This window comes from Carassius auratus, chromosome 27, assembly GCF_003368295.1.
Source record: "Carassius auratus strain Wakin chromosome 27, ASM336829v1, whole genome shotgun sequence".
NCBI classification, from domain to species: Eukaryota; Metazoa; Chordata; class Actinopteri; order Cypriniformes; family Cyprinidae; genus Carassius; species Carassius auratus.
This window is the reverse complement of record NC_039269.1, coordinates 6,989,117-7,001,703: the sequence shown is the minus strand read 5'-3', so window position 1 is coordinate 7,001,703 and position 12,587 is coordinate 6,989,117. Positions and strand designations below refer to the sequence as shown.

The window sequence follows — 12,587 nt, the reverse complement described above, 5'->3', positions numbered from 1 at the left end:
CTGATGGTTTTGGTGACGTCGTCAGCTGGAATTCCTCAGGACTGAATCACAGCTTACCTTCGAGTTCATCGATGGTCTTTTCCAGCTTGTTCACACTCCTTTCTGCAAACTCAGCACGAGTCTCGGCCTACAGGGGGAAATGCAGAGAGCAAAGATGTGAAAGGTCAGAGAACGGCATGCATCTGGCCTACGAAAGAGAGACTTGCATGCAAAACTGTGAGAATGCACCGCTGGTTTAGGTTAAACACTCACCTCTTTCAGTCTATCAGTGAGAACTTTGATCTCCTCTTCATACTTATCCTCTTTCTCTGAATACTGCAGACAGAAAACAAGCAAAGGGTTAATCAGACCACTGGTTCTCAACTGGTTTTTCTTCAGGTCTCAGATTTAACCCTGGATCAATCAAGTGGAAGTTTTCGCAAATTGTAAAAGTACTGAAATGCATTGAAAAGAAATGCATTTTATTGACCCAGCAATAAAAATACTACTAAAACTGAATAGACAAGGTAATAATTTAATAAAAAAATAAATAAACAGTGTGATTTATGAGCTTAACGCTATATAATCAATAAAATAGCCTCATTCATGAGAAAGTTTCTGTGCAAATTATTCATTTGTAAATCATCATTCATGAATCATCATATTCAATTCAATGCAACAGCTCAGATCAGAATGCATTATGAATAATTTACACAGAATTTTGTTCTGCTCTGTGGTATTATGAGTCATTGGTCAGCTGACTTACCTTATCTGATTGAGCTTCTAAAGACTTGAGGTTGTTGGTTACGTTTTTCAGTTCTTCCTCCAGGTCTCCTCCTTTACTGTAAAAGCATAGATAAAAATTGGTAGACTCTTAAAAATAAAGACTCTAAAAGGGTGTTTTTGGAGGGATGCTAAAGAAGAACTGTTTTTGGTTTCCTAAAGAACCCTTAAGAAAAAAGCAAGTTTCTGAGTAAAAAATATCGGAAGCTTGTTTCCACCCCTGAAAAAAAAAATATTTTTTTCGTAATTGTGAGTTTACATTTCTCAGAATTGCATGAAATAAACTCGCAATCTTGCCTTTTTCTCAAAATTAAACTTGTATTTGCGAGTTATAAACTCAGTCAGAATTGCTTGATATACAGTAAAATCACAATTGCAAGCAAAATGTTGGAATTGCGAGGAAAAAAGTCTGAATTTCGAGAATTGTGGGATATGAACAAATCAGACTTTTTCTCGCAATTATGGCTTTTTCTCGCAATTGCGATTTTATATCAAACAATGCTGATTTTATAACTAGCAGCTACAAATTTGTCTCGCAATTCCAAAAAAAAAATGTTCATGAGTTTATTTAATGCAAAAATCAAAATTGTGAGATTAAGTCGCAATCATTTTTTTTTTTTTTTTTCATGGGCAGAAACAAACTTCCATAATTTTTACTCACAAGCTGCTGGTAAATTCACATTGAATTAAGCAGGAAGTAGAAAGCCTAAAATACAATTTTCTTGTAAAACATACTAAAAAAATCAGTCCTGACTTTATAACTCACAAAAAAGTCAGAATTGTAAAATCTAAAATCTGACTTTTTTAAATTTCTCACAATTGCACAATTGTTTATTCGGTGGCTGAAGCGGGCTTCCTGGGAAAACAGTTTCAAAGCAAACCCATTTGTTTTTTCAGTGTAGGTCAGCAAGTCGTGTTGTGGTTAACTGAATCTGCCTGTGTGTTAGTTAAAGATGTGTACTAACAGTTCTGCAATCCCTGCTCTCTCTTCTGCTCTTTCCAGTTCAGTCTCCAGAATCACCAGCTTCCGAGCGACCTGCAAACACACAGAGGACGTCCACAGATCCACTCCCGACTCAAACCGTTTGAAGAGTGTGTGTGTGTGTGTGTGTGTCTGACCTCTTCATATTTGCGGTCGGCCTCCTCAGCGATGTGTTGGGCTTCTTTGAGCTGTATTTCCTGAATTTCCATTTTCTCCTCATCTTTTATCGCACGATTCTCAATCACCTTTATTCCTCTGGATGCAAAAAAACAAAAACAACAACAACAAAGAAATGCATGATTTGTTATGCATTTCATGACAGCAGTTCTTAGTGAACAATTTCATGATGCATGATTTTTATTGTGCAACTGATGCACACCAGTAGTTGAATAATAATGTGCACAGATGCATGTGTTTGTTTGGACCTCTCGCTCTCATCCGCTGCTTTCTCGGCCTCTTCTAGTTTCTGGAGCGCCGTGGCCAGTCTCTCCTGAGCTTGGTCCAGTTCCTCCTCCACCAGCTGGATCCTGCGGTTCAGAGCGGCCACGTCTCCTTCCGCCTGGCAACAGAGAAGCAGTGCTTAAAGAGTCCGGCTACGAGGCAGGATCCAAAGATCCTACAGGAATGCTATTAGAAGCTAGTCTGGATCTTAAAACAATCTGCTAAAATCCTTCTGGATAAACTGGAATTCTAACATAACAAAACATTAGGAAATAAAGAAATGTCAGCTTATCCAGTAAGATCTTTGTAGATCCTTGTAGGATTGACACCTAATAGAAATGTACAGATATTAAAAATAATAATAATCTTTACTGATCTCATTTGTCTTTTTGATTTTATATTATTTATGCCCTCCGTTGCCAATAATAGTACAAGTTTGTGTTTAAAGTAACTAATAACTACAACTGAAATAAAAATGTTTAAAAGAATAAATAAATCTACTGTGAAACACAACAAAATTACTATTTTTTAAACTATAATCAGACAATATAAAAATTAAATCTAATTCAAAATATTAACAAAAACTATAAAAGTATATCACTGCTTAGCTTAAACTTATTTTATTTCAGCTAGTTGCCAATTAATATTTCTAAATATTTTTCACCTCTTTAATAAACCAAACATGTTCTAAATTAATTAATAAATAATACAATATATTATAAATTTTTATATATTATATAAAGTATATTATAAAGTATATTTTAATATAAATATATTATAATATATAAACATTTATATATAATAAATAATAATAATATTCAAAAATGTTATATAAAATATAAACTTTTTCTGATTTTATATACAAACATATATATATATATATATATATATATATATATATATATATATATATATATATATATATATATATATAAACTGACAAAATGAAAAAGCTATAATCTCCATGATACTAAAATCCTTTTTATTTTATAAAAGCTAAACTAACTGTTTCTAAAAGAGAACTGTAAGCGTATGTGAAGCTGATTCTTTCAGTTTCACTCATTTGAATGAGAGTTTTCCTCTGGCCACGCCCACTTCCTCTAACACAGAACAGAGTGGGCCTCATGCCTTATAAGGTGCTCAAACACGCATCTGATTATCATACCATTATGAGTCTTTAAAAGCTGCAAATACTTTTGGTCTTTAATGCACAAATATCAGGACACTAAATGGATTATTGGAATGAATCCTTTGTGCTGCTCCACAGATACACAGACAGGAGGAATGTTAGTTAGATTCACTTCTAGCTTCAAAAGTAAATCAGCTGTTGATGCTTTACTGAGATTGTAATGTGTCTCATTTCAGCTGAGATGAGGAAGCAGATCACGACGGAGTCTCCTGCAGTACAGTCATTTACTGCATCTGCTGATGTTTTGGATCTGCTTTCCAAAGATATATGGATAAAAGGGCATCTGGGTCATGGTTTTCTAAAGAGACATATGTTTGGATGAAAGCACACAGCAACAAATCAGACAGGAAGTGAGAATGTGAAGAATGTCATGCCCCCGACTAATTGTGGACAGCCGTTTCCAGGAAAAGGGGCTGTTGTGTGGTTATATTAGTGGTCAGTTTAATCCTTTAAAAAAATTGTGAAAAATGTCCCAAATTAATAAAAAATTCACATAAACCATAATATAATACTATACATTTTTACATTAACATTTACATTTAGCTGTTTTTTTTTTAAAGAAAAGAAAAGAAAAGGTAAGTGCTGACGAAGGTAAAAGGTCGAGAGTTAGATGTGGAAAACATTTGGAAGTGTTTTCCAGATTCAGTCATGTAGGCTTACTTTCAAAATAATATTTTTCTTTCCACCAAATAGAGAAGAAATGCCACTTTAACACCCAGGACAAAGTGGTTTCACCAAACCCATCTTGAGTAATTTTTTTTTTTTTAAATCAGTGCTTTAAGTGGGCCGGTACACACTGGTACTCAGTACCGCCACTTCCAAATAGACCTCTTGAGCATACCACCACCTCTCCGTTCGCCCAGGACGTGCTTTTAGCGTACTGGTACGTTCATTTGGACATCTGTTTTAATAGAGGTTTTAATCCTTTGCCTTCACTGCTGCTTTTCAGAGCGCCCTTCACAATGCACGCTTCCTAATAATTCCTAGTACGGAGTATGGAGCATGAATCACTTGAACCAGTTCGGGAGTTCGGAGCAGCTTCGCGGATCATTTGAATTAGTTCGAGAAATCGGAGCGGGTTCGCGAATCATTTGAGTCAGTTCGGGAGTTCGGAGTGGGTTTGCGAATCATTTGAGTCAGTTTGGGGAACGCAAATCATTTGAATCAGTTCGGGAGTTCGGAGCTGCTTCGCGGATCATTTGAATCAATTTGAGAGTTCAGAGCGGGTTCGCGAATCATTGAGTCAGTTTGGGGATCGTAAATCATTTGAATCAATTTGGGAGTTCAGAGCGGCTTCGCGGATCATTTGAATCAATTCGAGAGTTCGTAGCGGGTTTGCGAATCATTTGAGTCAGTTCGGGAGTTCAAAGTGGGTTCGCGAATCATTTGAGTCAGTTCGGGAGTTCAAAGCGGGTTCGCGAATCATTTGAGTCAGTTTGTGGATCGCGAATCATTTGAATCAGTTCGGGAGTTCGGAGTGGGATCACGAATCATTTGAGTCAGTTCGGGAGTTCAAAGCGGATTCGCGAATCATTTGAGTAAGTTTGGGGAACGCGAATCATCTGAGTCAGTTCAGGAGTTCGTAGCGGGTTCGCGAATCATTTGAGTCAGTTCGGGAGTTCAAAGCGGATTCGCGAATCATTTGAATCAGTTTGGGGAACGCGAATCATTTGAATCAGTTCGGGAGTTCGTAGCGGGTTCGCGAATCATCTGAGTCAGTTCGGGAGTTCGGAGCTGGTTCGCGAATCATTTGAGTCAGTTCGGGAGTTCGGAGCTGGTTCGCGAATCATTTGAGTCAGTTTGGAAGTTTGAATGCAGTAATGCAGTAGCTCTTTCTAAGGGTATTTTTTCAAAATCCTTTTGCACATTTTATTTATGTTCAGTAGGCTAGTTCTGTCTAGCTCAAGCAAATCCACAAACGAATAAAAGGATTTATTATTAAGGTTGCCTGTTGACTGCTGTATATTAAAGCCCTTCAATATAGTTGTTGTAACCTCAGGGGATGAGGGGAATCATCAAAACAAAAAAAATGCACATTCAACACAAGCTGATTAAACCACCAAGTGTTTAAAAGTCTTTCCACCATGGTGATATTTCATATGAGATTAATTTTCTATGATAGTATGAAGTTTATTTTTGTAAGTTCATTAAAGTCTTGACAAGAAAGTAATCTGCTAAAAACCTCCACCAGATGAAGTTTATTCATTTAACACAGGTTAACTATAGCGGGGTAAGTTGTCACAATTGGCAACCTGCTGCTTTTATTGACACTGATTTGCACATAATAACCTTTCTTCAAAAACATATTTTCCAGCTAAATGTAAATGGTAAAACAATCATAAAACACAAAAATCCCCCCAAAAAACTACTAAACTCTTTTTGTGTCCATCAGAAATGAATGAAAGAGAAGATAAAATTTTTAAATATAAAACACATGACATTTTGCCTTGATAACACAAACCCTTGTTTTCTCTAGCGATGGTTTATAAACCTTAATGAGGGTAGATGTTTTAAATGTATAGCCTACAGTTTATTCATTACAATATTGGTTAGTCAATGCTTTGACGTTTTTGTGTTAGCCTATATTTAGTTTAGGGTTAGGGTAAGTAATGGTGACAACTAGCCCCATTCTCTAACCTACTGGAATTTTTGATTTGAGTGTAAAATTCACTAAAATACTCATACTGTTAAATAATTTGTGCAACTGGTCTTTTAGTAAAAACTTTTTTCAGGCAGCGTGACAACATGCCCCGGTGTAGCATCACGCTAAAATACCGTGAGAAACATGCGCTAAAGTGTGACAACTAGCCCCGGTCTGCACTATTTTTGTTCAGCGAGGACCGAAACGCGCGAAAAGCAGCAGACAGAAGCAGTAGAGAAAGAAAGAGGAGTGCAAGGATGGTGATTTCCTCACTTTGTCCCGCAGGTCTCGTTCATTGTCCAGCTGCGTCTCTAGAAACTGCGCCCTGTCCTGCGCATCATCCGCCTGCTGCTGCAGACTCTGGATCTTCCGCTTCACGGCGTCTAAAGACTTCACAGACATCTCCAAAACTTCATGCAAACCCCCTGAGCGATCTGCAAACTCCGTGTGGAAAGGCGACTTTCTAAATAAACCAAGAGCGCGGATTTGGATCAGCTTCTGTGCGTCTCAAAACCGTCGCAAACTTTCCATTTGCGCGTCGCTGAATCGCGGAGCCGAAGAATGAGGAATTCTGGAAAAAAGGGCAGGAATGCGCAAAAATAGTCCAATCCCAGGAAGAAGATGCGGGTTTCAGATGACATCAGGGGGTGGTCTTCCTGTTTGACTCCTGCTGCTATTATGTGCTGACTTCTGGACATATTTGGTGTTTCTTATGAATGACCATGCTGTGATTGCGATGCATCATAATTGAGATATGACTGCTGAAAATCCTCAGTGCACAGAAAAAAAACAGTAGTTGTATTTATGCATTTATTAATGCATTTATTTAAAACATGAATTCTGTCATTTTTCTGAAACTTCATCCCCATCACATCACAGAATAAGTATTAAGATTAATAGTATTACGTTTTGGGAATGAGAGGCTTTTAAAGAAAATGTATTGTAAAAATGGCTTAAACAGACACACATCACAATTGAGGTCTAATTGTTTGTCATTTATATAAATTTATTATTAATGTATGTATTACATTTAATACATTAATACATACAATGTTGTTATACAATATTATTGTCAAATAATACGTTTAATACAGAGGGTATGACTATTTTGATGTGAGTTAACATATACTTTACATACTATATGTGTGTGTATTGTGTATGTATAAATACACACATACATGTATACTATATTTATGTGTATGTATATATTTTGCAGCCCTAATTTAAATCAAACACATCTGCTATTTACACACACACAAACATGCATGCAAAATGCACAAGATTTAAAGTAAATCTCCACCCGAATCTAGACATATGTAGCTCGAGTCCTTCCACAGCTTCTTCACATTCTCCATATGTTCCTCAGCACATATTCTTCAGCAGGAAGTGCTGTTGTAATTGTAGCAGTTATAGGGCAGACGTCTAGTTCCCAATCTGACTGCATTCTGATGAATTTCACACGCTGTGCTCGGAAACACGCTCTCACAACCTCCAGACAGACATAGGTCTATTTTCTGGCTCAGTAAAGTGTACATAAAAAAGATCGATTCGGCTCCACATTCTCATCGCATGAGCCACATAGAAAAACGTATGTGCTGAACACACAGCTTTGAGTGCACATTTTTTACAATTTATATTAATGCACCATTATATGACAGCATAAAGTCAGGATAATGAACTGCATTACTTGGTAGAAGAATCGTTTAATACAGTTATTATTAATAAACATCATTATTTTTTTATGTCAAATCAGCTTAACGCGAGGCTTTGAGTAACCCACAGCTTTTTATAATCAGTTACATGATGCTATCATAATACCATTTGTATTCCATTCAGTCAATTCCAGCATGTGTGGGAGTGTTTTTCGGCTGGAGTGTGTGTGTGTGTGTGTGTGTGTGTGTGTGTGTGTTTCCCCCAGCAGAAGAGTTGGATTCATTAGATTCAAGAGCTGAAGTTTCATTGTTTGCTTTAGTTGAATTCCTCACATTCCTGGGCTCTCTCTCTCTTTCTCTCTCTTTCTGTGTGTGTGTGTGCGTGTGTTTGTTGTGTGTGTGTGAAAAGAAAGAAATTAAGTCAACTGCTCTGTACAGACCTATGCTGTTGCCTTGTATAGAAATATTACACAAATAGTGAGACGGTGCTGTAATGATCTACAGTATATCCAGATGGTGAATGTTTTATGCACATGCAATGAATTTGAAACAAACTATGAGTATTTTTAAAGCTTGTGCTAAGTCAGATTTCAGACTGCTTTTACAAAACCTGAATTGCCTGCCTGTCAGGCCGCATTCTTTCAATTACAATAGTTTGGTTTTGCATGTTGGCAAGCTAATGCTGTCATTTTTAAATCAGTATAAAACACAAATATTGAGTGAAATAGAAAAACGATGAATATTTGAAAGAATATTTATATTTAAAGCAATGCATACTGTGAATGTCAAAAGAAGGCATTTTTTGTCATCTAGCATTTGGAAAAGCCAAAATACTTTTAGGATGACTTTAAATTGTTGTCCAGGTTTTGGAACAGAGCTTATTTGCCATACGATAAATACATGCAATAGATATAAGCGTCTGCCAAAAACATAATGTAAGTGTACAGGAATACAACATTTTGGAATATTATTATTATTATTTTTATTCTTTGCATTTATTTGATCAGAAATTTGACATTTTAATGCAGTTTAAAATAACTATTTTCTGTTCGATTGTGCTAAAACTTATTTCTGTGATGCACAGCTGTATTTTCAGCATCATTTTTTAAGTAAGAGAAAGGTTTTGTTTTTACACTGTCCCTTTAAGAAGTATAGCCTACATTCTCTCCCACTGCTTTAAAAGAATGCAGCTCTGGGATGGTGGACGTCACGTCCAGACAGTTTTTTATAATGATTCTCGGTTGTGCAGCTCCGGCTCTCATGCTTTGTGGTCTAGATTTTTTCCTGATGGGTTTCAGAGGTTGCCCTCACCCTAAATATCCATTTCCTCTGCATCTGAGCCCGGATTCCACAGCTTTCCGAGCTTGCTTTGTTGAAAAAAGGCTGATGAGTTCAAGTGAGCCTTGCTAGAAAATTGCACACTGAAGACGTTTGACGTCTCTGGGGCGTCCGGTAACAGAATGAGAAAGACATTTATTCAAGGCTGTCAGCGGTAGCCAAAACGGAATGTGGGGAAATTTTTCTTCTCTTTTTTTTTCCTGGCATGCTCCCACTATGATTAAAGCATCTTTGTTGCTGGAATGAGAACAATCTGTCTGAAGCTTCCCATCACGACCAGGTGCAAAGATTTACCAGAGAGCCACATGCGTATAAAAGCAGTGAGGGACTCATTATTATGATCCCATACGTTTTTGATTTAGATGATGGTGTTTTACCGAAATCCGGCGTCTTATTGAAGAAAAAATATTTTATCTGTATAAACAGGGTCTAATGCTTGAATACTCACATCTGTCGCCTTTTTCTCAGACAGCTCCAGCTTCTCCTGAGCGTCTTTGAGAGCTTCTGAATATCTGTCCAGTTCATCTTCAGTTCCTTTCAGTTTCTTCTGCAGAGCAAGCAACTCGTCTTCCAGCTAAAAAACCAAGAACAGAACATAAGATTAACAGATAGATAGATAGATAGATAGATAGATAGATAGATAGATAGATAGATAGATAGATAGATAGATAGATGAACAAAATGATTCACTTAAGATATTGACAAGTTTGCGGTCATCCCTGTTGCTTGTGTGCCTTTTCCTTCAATTTCTTCCTTCTAGTCAACTTTGCATTTAATATGCTTTGATACAGCACTCTGTGAACAGCTAGATCTCTGTGACTTCCCCTCTTTGTGGAGGGTGTCAGTGATTGTTTTCCATTCACCATTGACAAGTCCGCCGTCTTCCCCATGTGCTTTCAAAGAATAAGAGATACCCAGAATTTATATTGTATGGATGGTCACGAATGAAGCTTAAATGTAAATATTCTTATATTTTGAAATACTGGAATTTTATGAGTTATAATCTCTAATCATTCAAATCAAAACAACAATGAAAAACTGTATACTCACACTGTATATAATAAAATCTCCAGCTTCAACTACTACAATAAATATTAATACAATATAAAATATGGAGATATTTACTGCATATGAAATGCACCCTGAGCTACAGTTCTAAATAATATAATATAATATAATATAATATAATATAATATAATATAATATAATATAATATAATATAATCATAAAATGAATGTTAAAATACATTTATGCAAAATATTAATTATGTAACAGCTGATGTTAATTTATTAAGGCATTTTAATCAAAGATTAAATTAAAATTGATTTTATTATTATTAATAAGAATACTGTTTATATAAAAAATTAAAAAATACTTTTATTCAAAATATTTTATACAAGTTATTAATATATAATTTTGTAATTATTTTATTTATTTCCATTGTAAGGTGTAGAGTTATTTTTTTTTTCTCCCAACCACGTGCTATTCTGTATACAGTGATCAAAGTAAATAATATAAAAATAAATAGATAAATAAGATAGTTTTTCCTTTTTCCATAATATAAAGAACCTTGGAGAAAAAGATAGATTCAATAGATTTTTAATGCTCTAAACATTAAGTAAAGAAGCTTTATTCTGAATGAAGATTTTAACATGGAAGTCAAACTCAAACACTGTCAGGCATCCGTTTAACATCCCATAAGAACAGCTCATGAGTCAAATGAAAATGTGCAGAAGTTGTATGTCTGAATGTTTGGGGATGTTGAGATATTTGTGGGATGCTGTACTCCAGAGAGCCATAAACAGCTCCAAACACAGAGAAACAGCTGGCACGCTTCTGGATTATTCCTGTGCTCCTTAAAGTCCTCACCATTCCCGCTGATGCCCGGAATATCTGGGAATGAAGCCACCCTCCTTCAGTTTCCCTTAAAACCAGTCAACCATGTCAAATGCCATATTGACAAAAATATAGGGAATTATTTGCATTTAGAGATTTCTTTGGCTGCACTTATTGTTCCATAAAGACCTTCTATCACCCATGGAATCTCTTTAATCCACAAAAGGTTCTTTATATTGGAAAAAGTTTCTTTAGATAATGTTCTTCACACACACACACACACACACACACACACCCACACGTGCAAAATGGTTCTTTAAGGAAGTGATCACTGAAATTATTTTTTTGTAGAACCAAAATGTTCTTCTATGCAATCCCTGCAAAAAAAAAAAAATAAAAAAAATAAAATGAAATAAAGAAAACTCCCTTATATTTCAGCTCTTTTCTTTAGCATTGCCGAATGCATGCAAAGTTCTGAAATAGGATTTGTGCACCACTTGTTTATACTTTTCCAAAATAAAATAAAGTAAATGCATATATATATATATATATATATATATATATATATATATATATATATATATATATATATATATATACATACATACTCTTATTATTATCATTATTTTAAGTTATATTTTCCTCCAATTTATAGTTTCCAGTATCAATCATAATCGTCACAAAAGTTCAAAAATCTTGCATTTTAAACACACACACACACACACACACACACACACACACACACACACAAATCTTCTTAAATCTATTCGAATGGATGGTTAACTAAATAAACAAACATATAAGAGGGGATTTATTGTATTTCATTTATTATTAAATAATTTACAAACAATAGAAAAAACTATTTTACAAAAAAATCCTGAAAATGTAGGAATTACTTTGAAACTCTTTTCACTCAGAAATGGCTGGTAAACTACACAAATACTTAAAAAACAAAAAAGCAGCATTTTATTAAATCTGAAATGTTGAAGCAGACTAATTTTAAGCAGTTATACAGAAGTCTTTATGGTAAAACATTTAAAAAATCATGCAAAATATTTTTCAGTAAAGTGTCCAAACTTTTAAACAGCATACAGTACATCTGCAAGTAAACCCATCTGATAGCATCACTGCAGAATGGCATCACCAACACTTTCTGAGTCTCACCTGTTTGCACTTGTCTTCCGCTGCCTTCCTATCAGACTCGGCCTGCTCCGCTCGGTCCAGGGCGTCCTCCTTATCCAGCTTCAGCATCTGCATCTTCTTCTTAATGGCCTCCATTTTGCTCTATCTGCTCTTGGAGTTTCTTACCAGAGAGAGAATGAAGAGGAAACCGAGAGGCTTCGGGATCTAGAGCAAAGTCAGACAGAGAGAAAGGAATCTCATGCTTTTCCTCGTCAGACGAGGAGGTGGAGTGATGCCTGAAAGAGAGAGAGAGAGAGAGAGAGAGAGAGTCCACACTGAAACACATCATGAGCCGGAGGAGACCCCTTCCTCACACACACACACACACACACACACATAAACACTAAAATGTGCAGCTCCCCCTCCTCGAGCAAACTTTTCCCCCACAGAACGTCTTAAAGTCAGCCGATTCCCTTATTTGGAGCGAGTGCATGAAGCAAGAAGTGCTTCAGAGGGTTTAGTGGCTCCTCAAACTCCATTAAACTAGTCACTCTGACCCTGATTAAAACACAGCCCTGATCTTACTGTGAATGATTCATTAATGCATGTGAGAGGTTTATCAAA

General features: G+C 35.9%; 1 protein-coding gene across 2 annotated transcripts in view; it reads right to left on the bottom strand.

The window, feature by feature from the left end:
• tpm4b (tropomyosin 4b) overlaps nt 1–12,272 on the bottom strand; it is a 13,743-nt gene extending 1,471 nt beyond the window's left edge. Inside the window, exons 1-8 of one of the 2 annotated variants that reach the window (XM_026205513.1) lie at nt 12,006–12,272; nt 9,454–9,579; nt 2,170–2,303; nt 1,882–1,999; nt 1,728–1,798; nt 746–821; nt 253–315; nt 58–127 (exon numbers count right to left, since the gene is read on the bottom strand). In XM_026205513.1, coding sequence (XP_026061298.1) covers nt 58–127; nt 253–315; nt 746–821; nt 1,728–1,798; nt 1,882–1,999; nt 2,170–2,303; nt 9,454–9,579; nt 12,006–12,119 — 772 coding nt within the window. In that variant the 5' untranslated portion in view covers nt 12,120–12,272. Of the gene's footprint in view, nt 1–57; nt 128–252; nt 316–745; nt 822–1,727; nt 1,799–1,881; nt 2,000–2,169; nt 2,304–6,288; nt 6,597–9,453; nt 9,580–12,005 lie in introns of those variants that run through there. The other variant, XM_026205514.1, reaches the window with a different exon arrangement.
• Nucleotides 12,273–12,587: the final 315 nt, after the last annotated feature.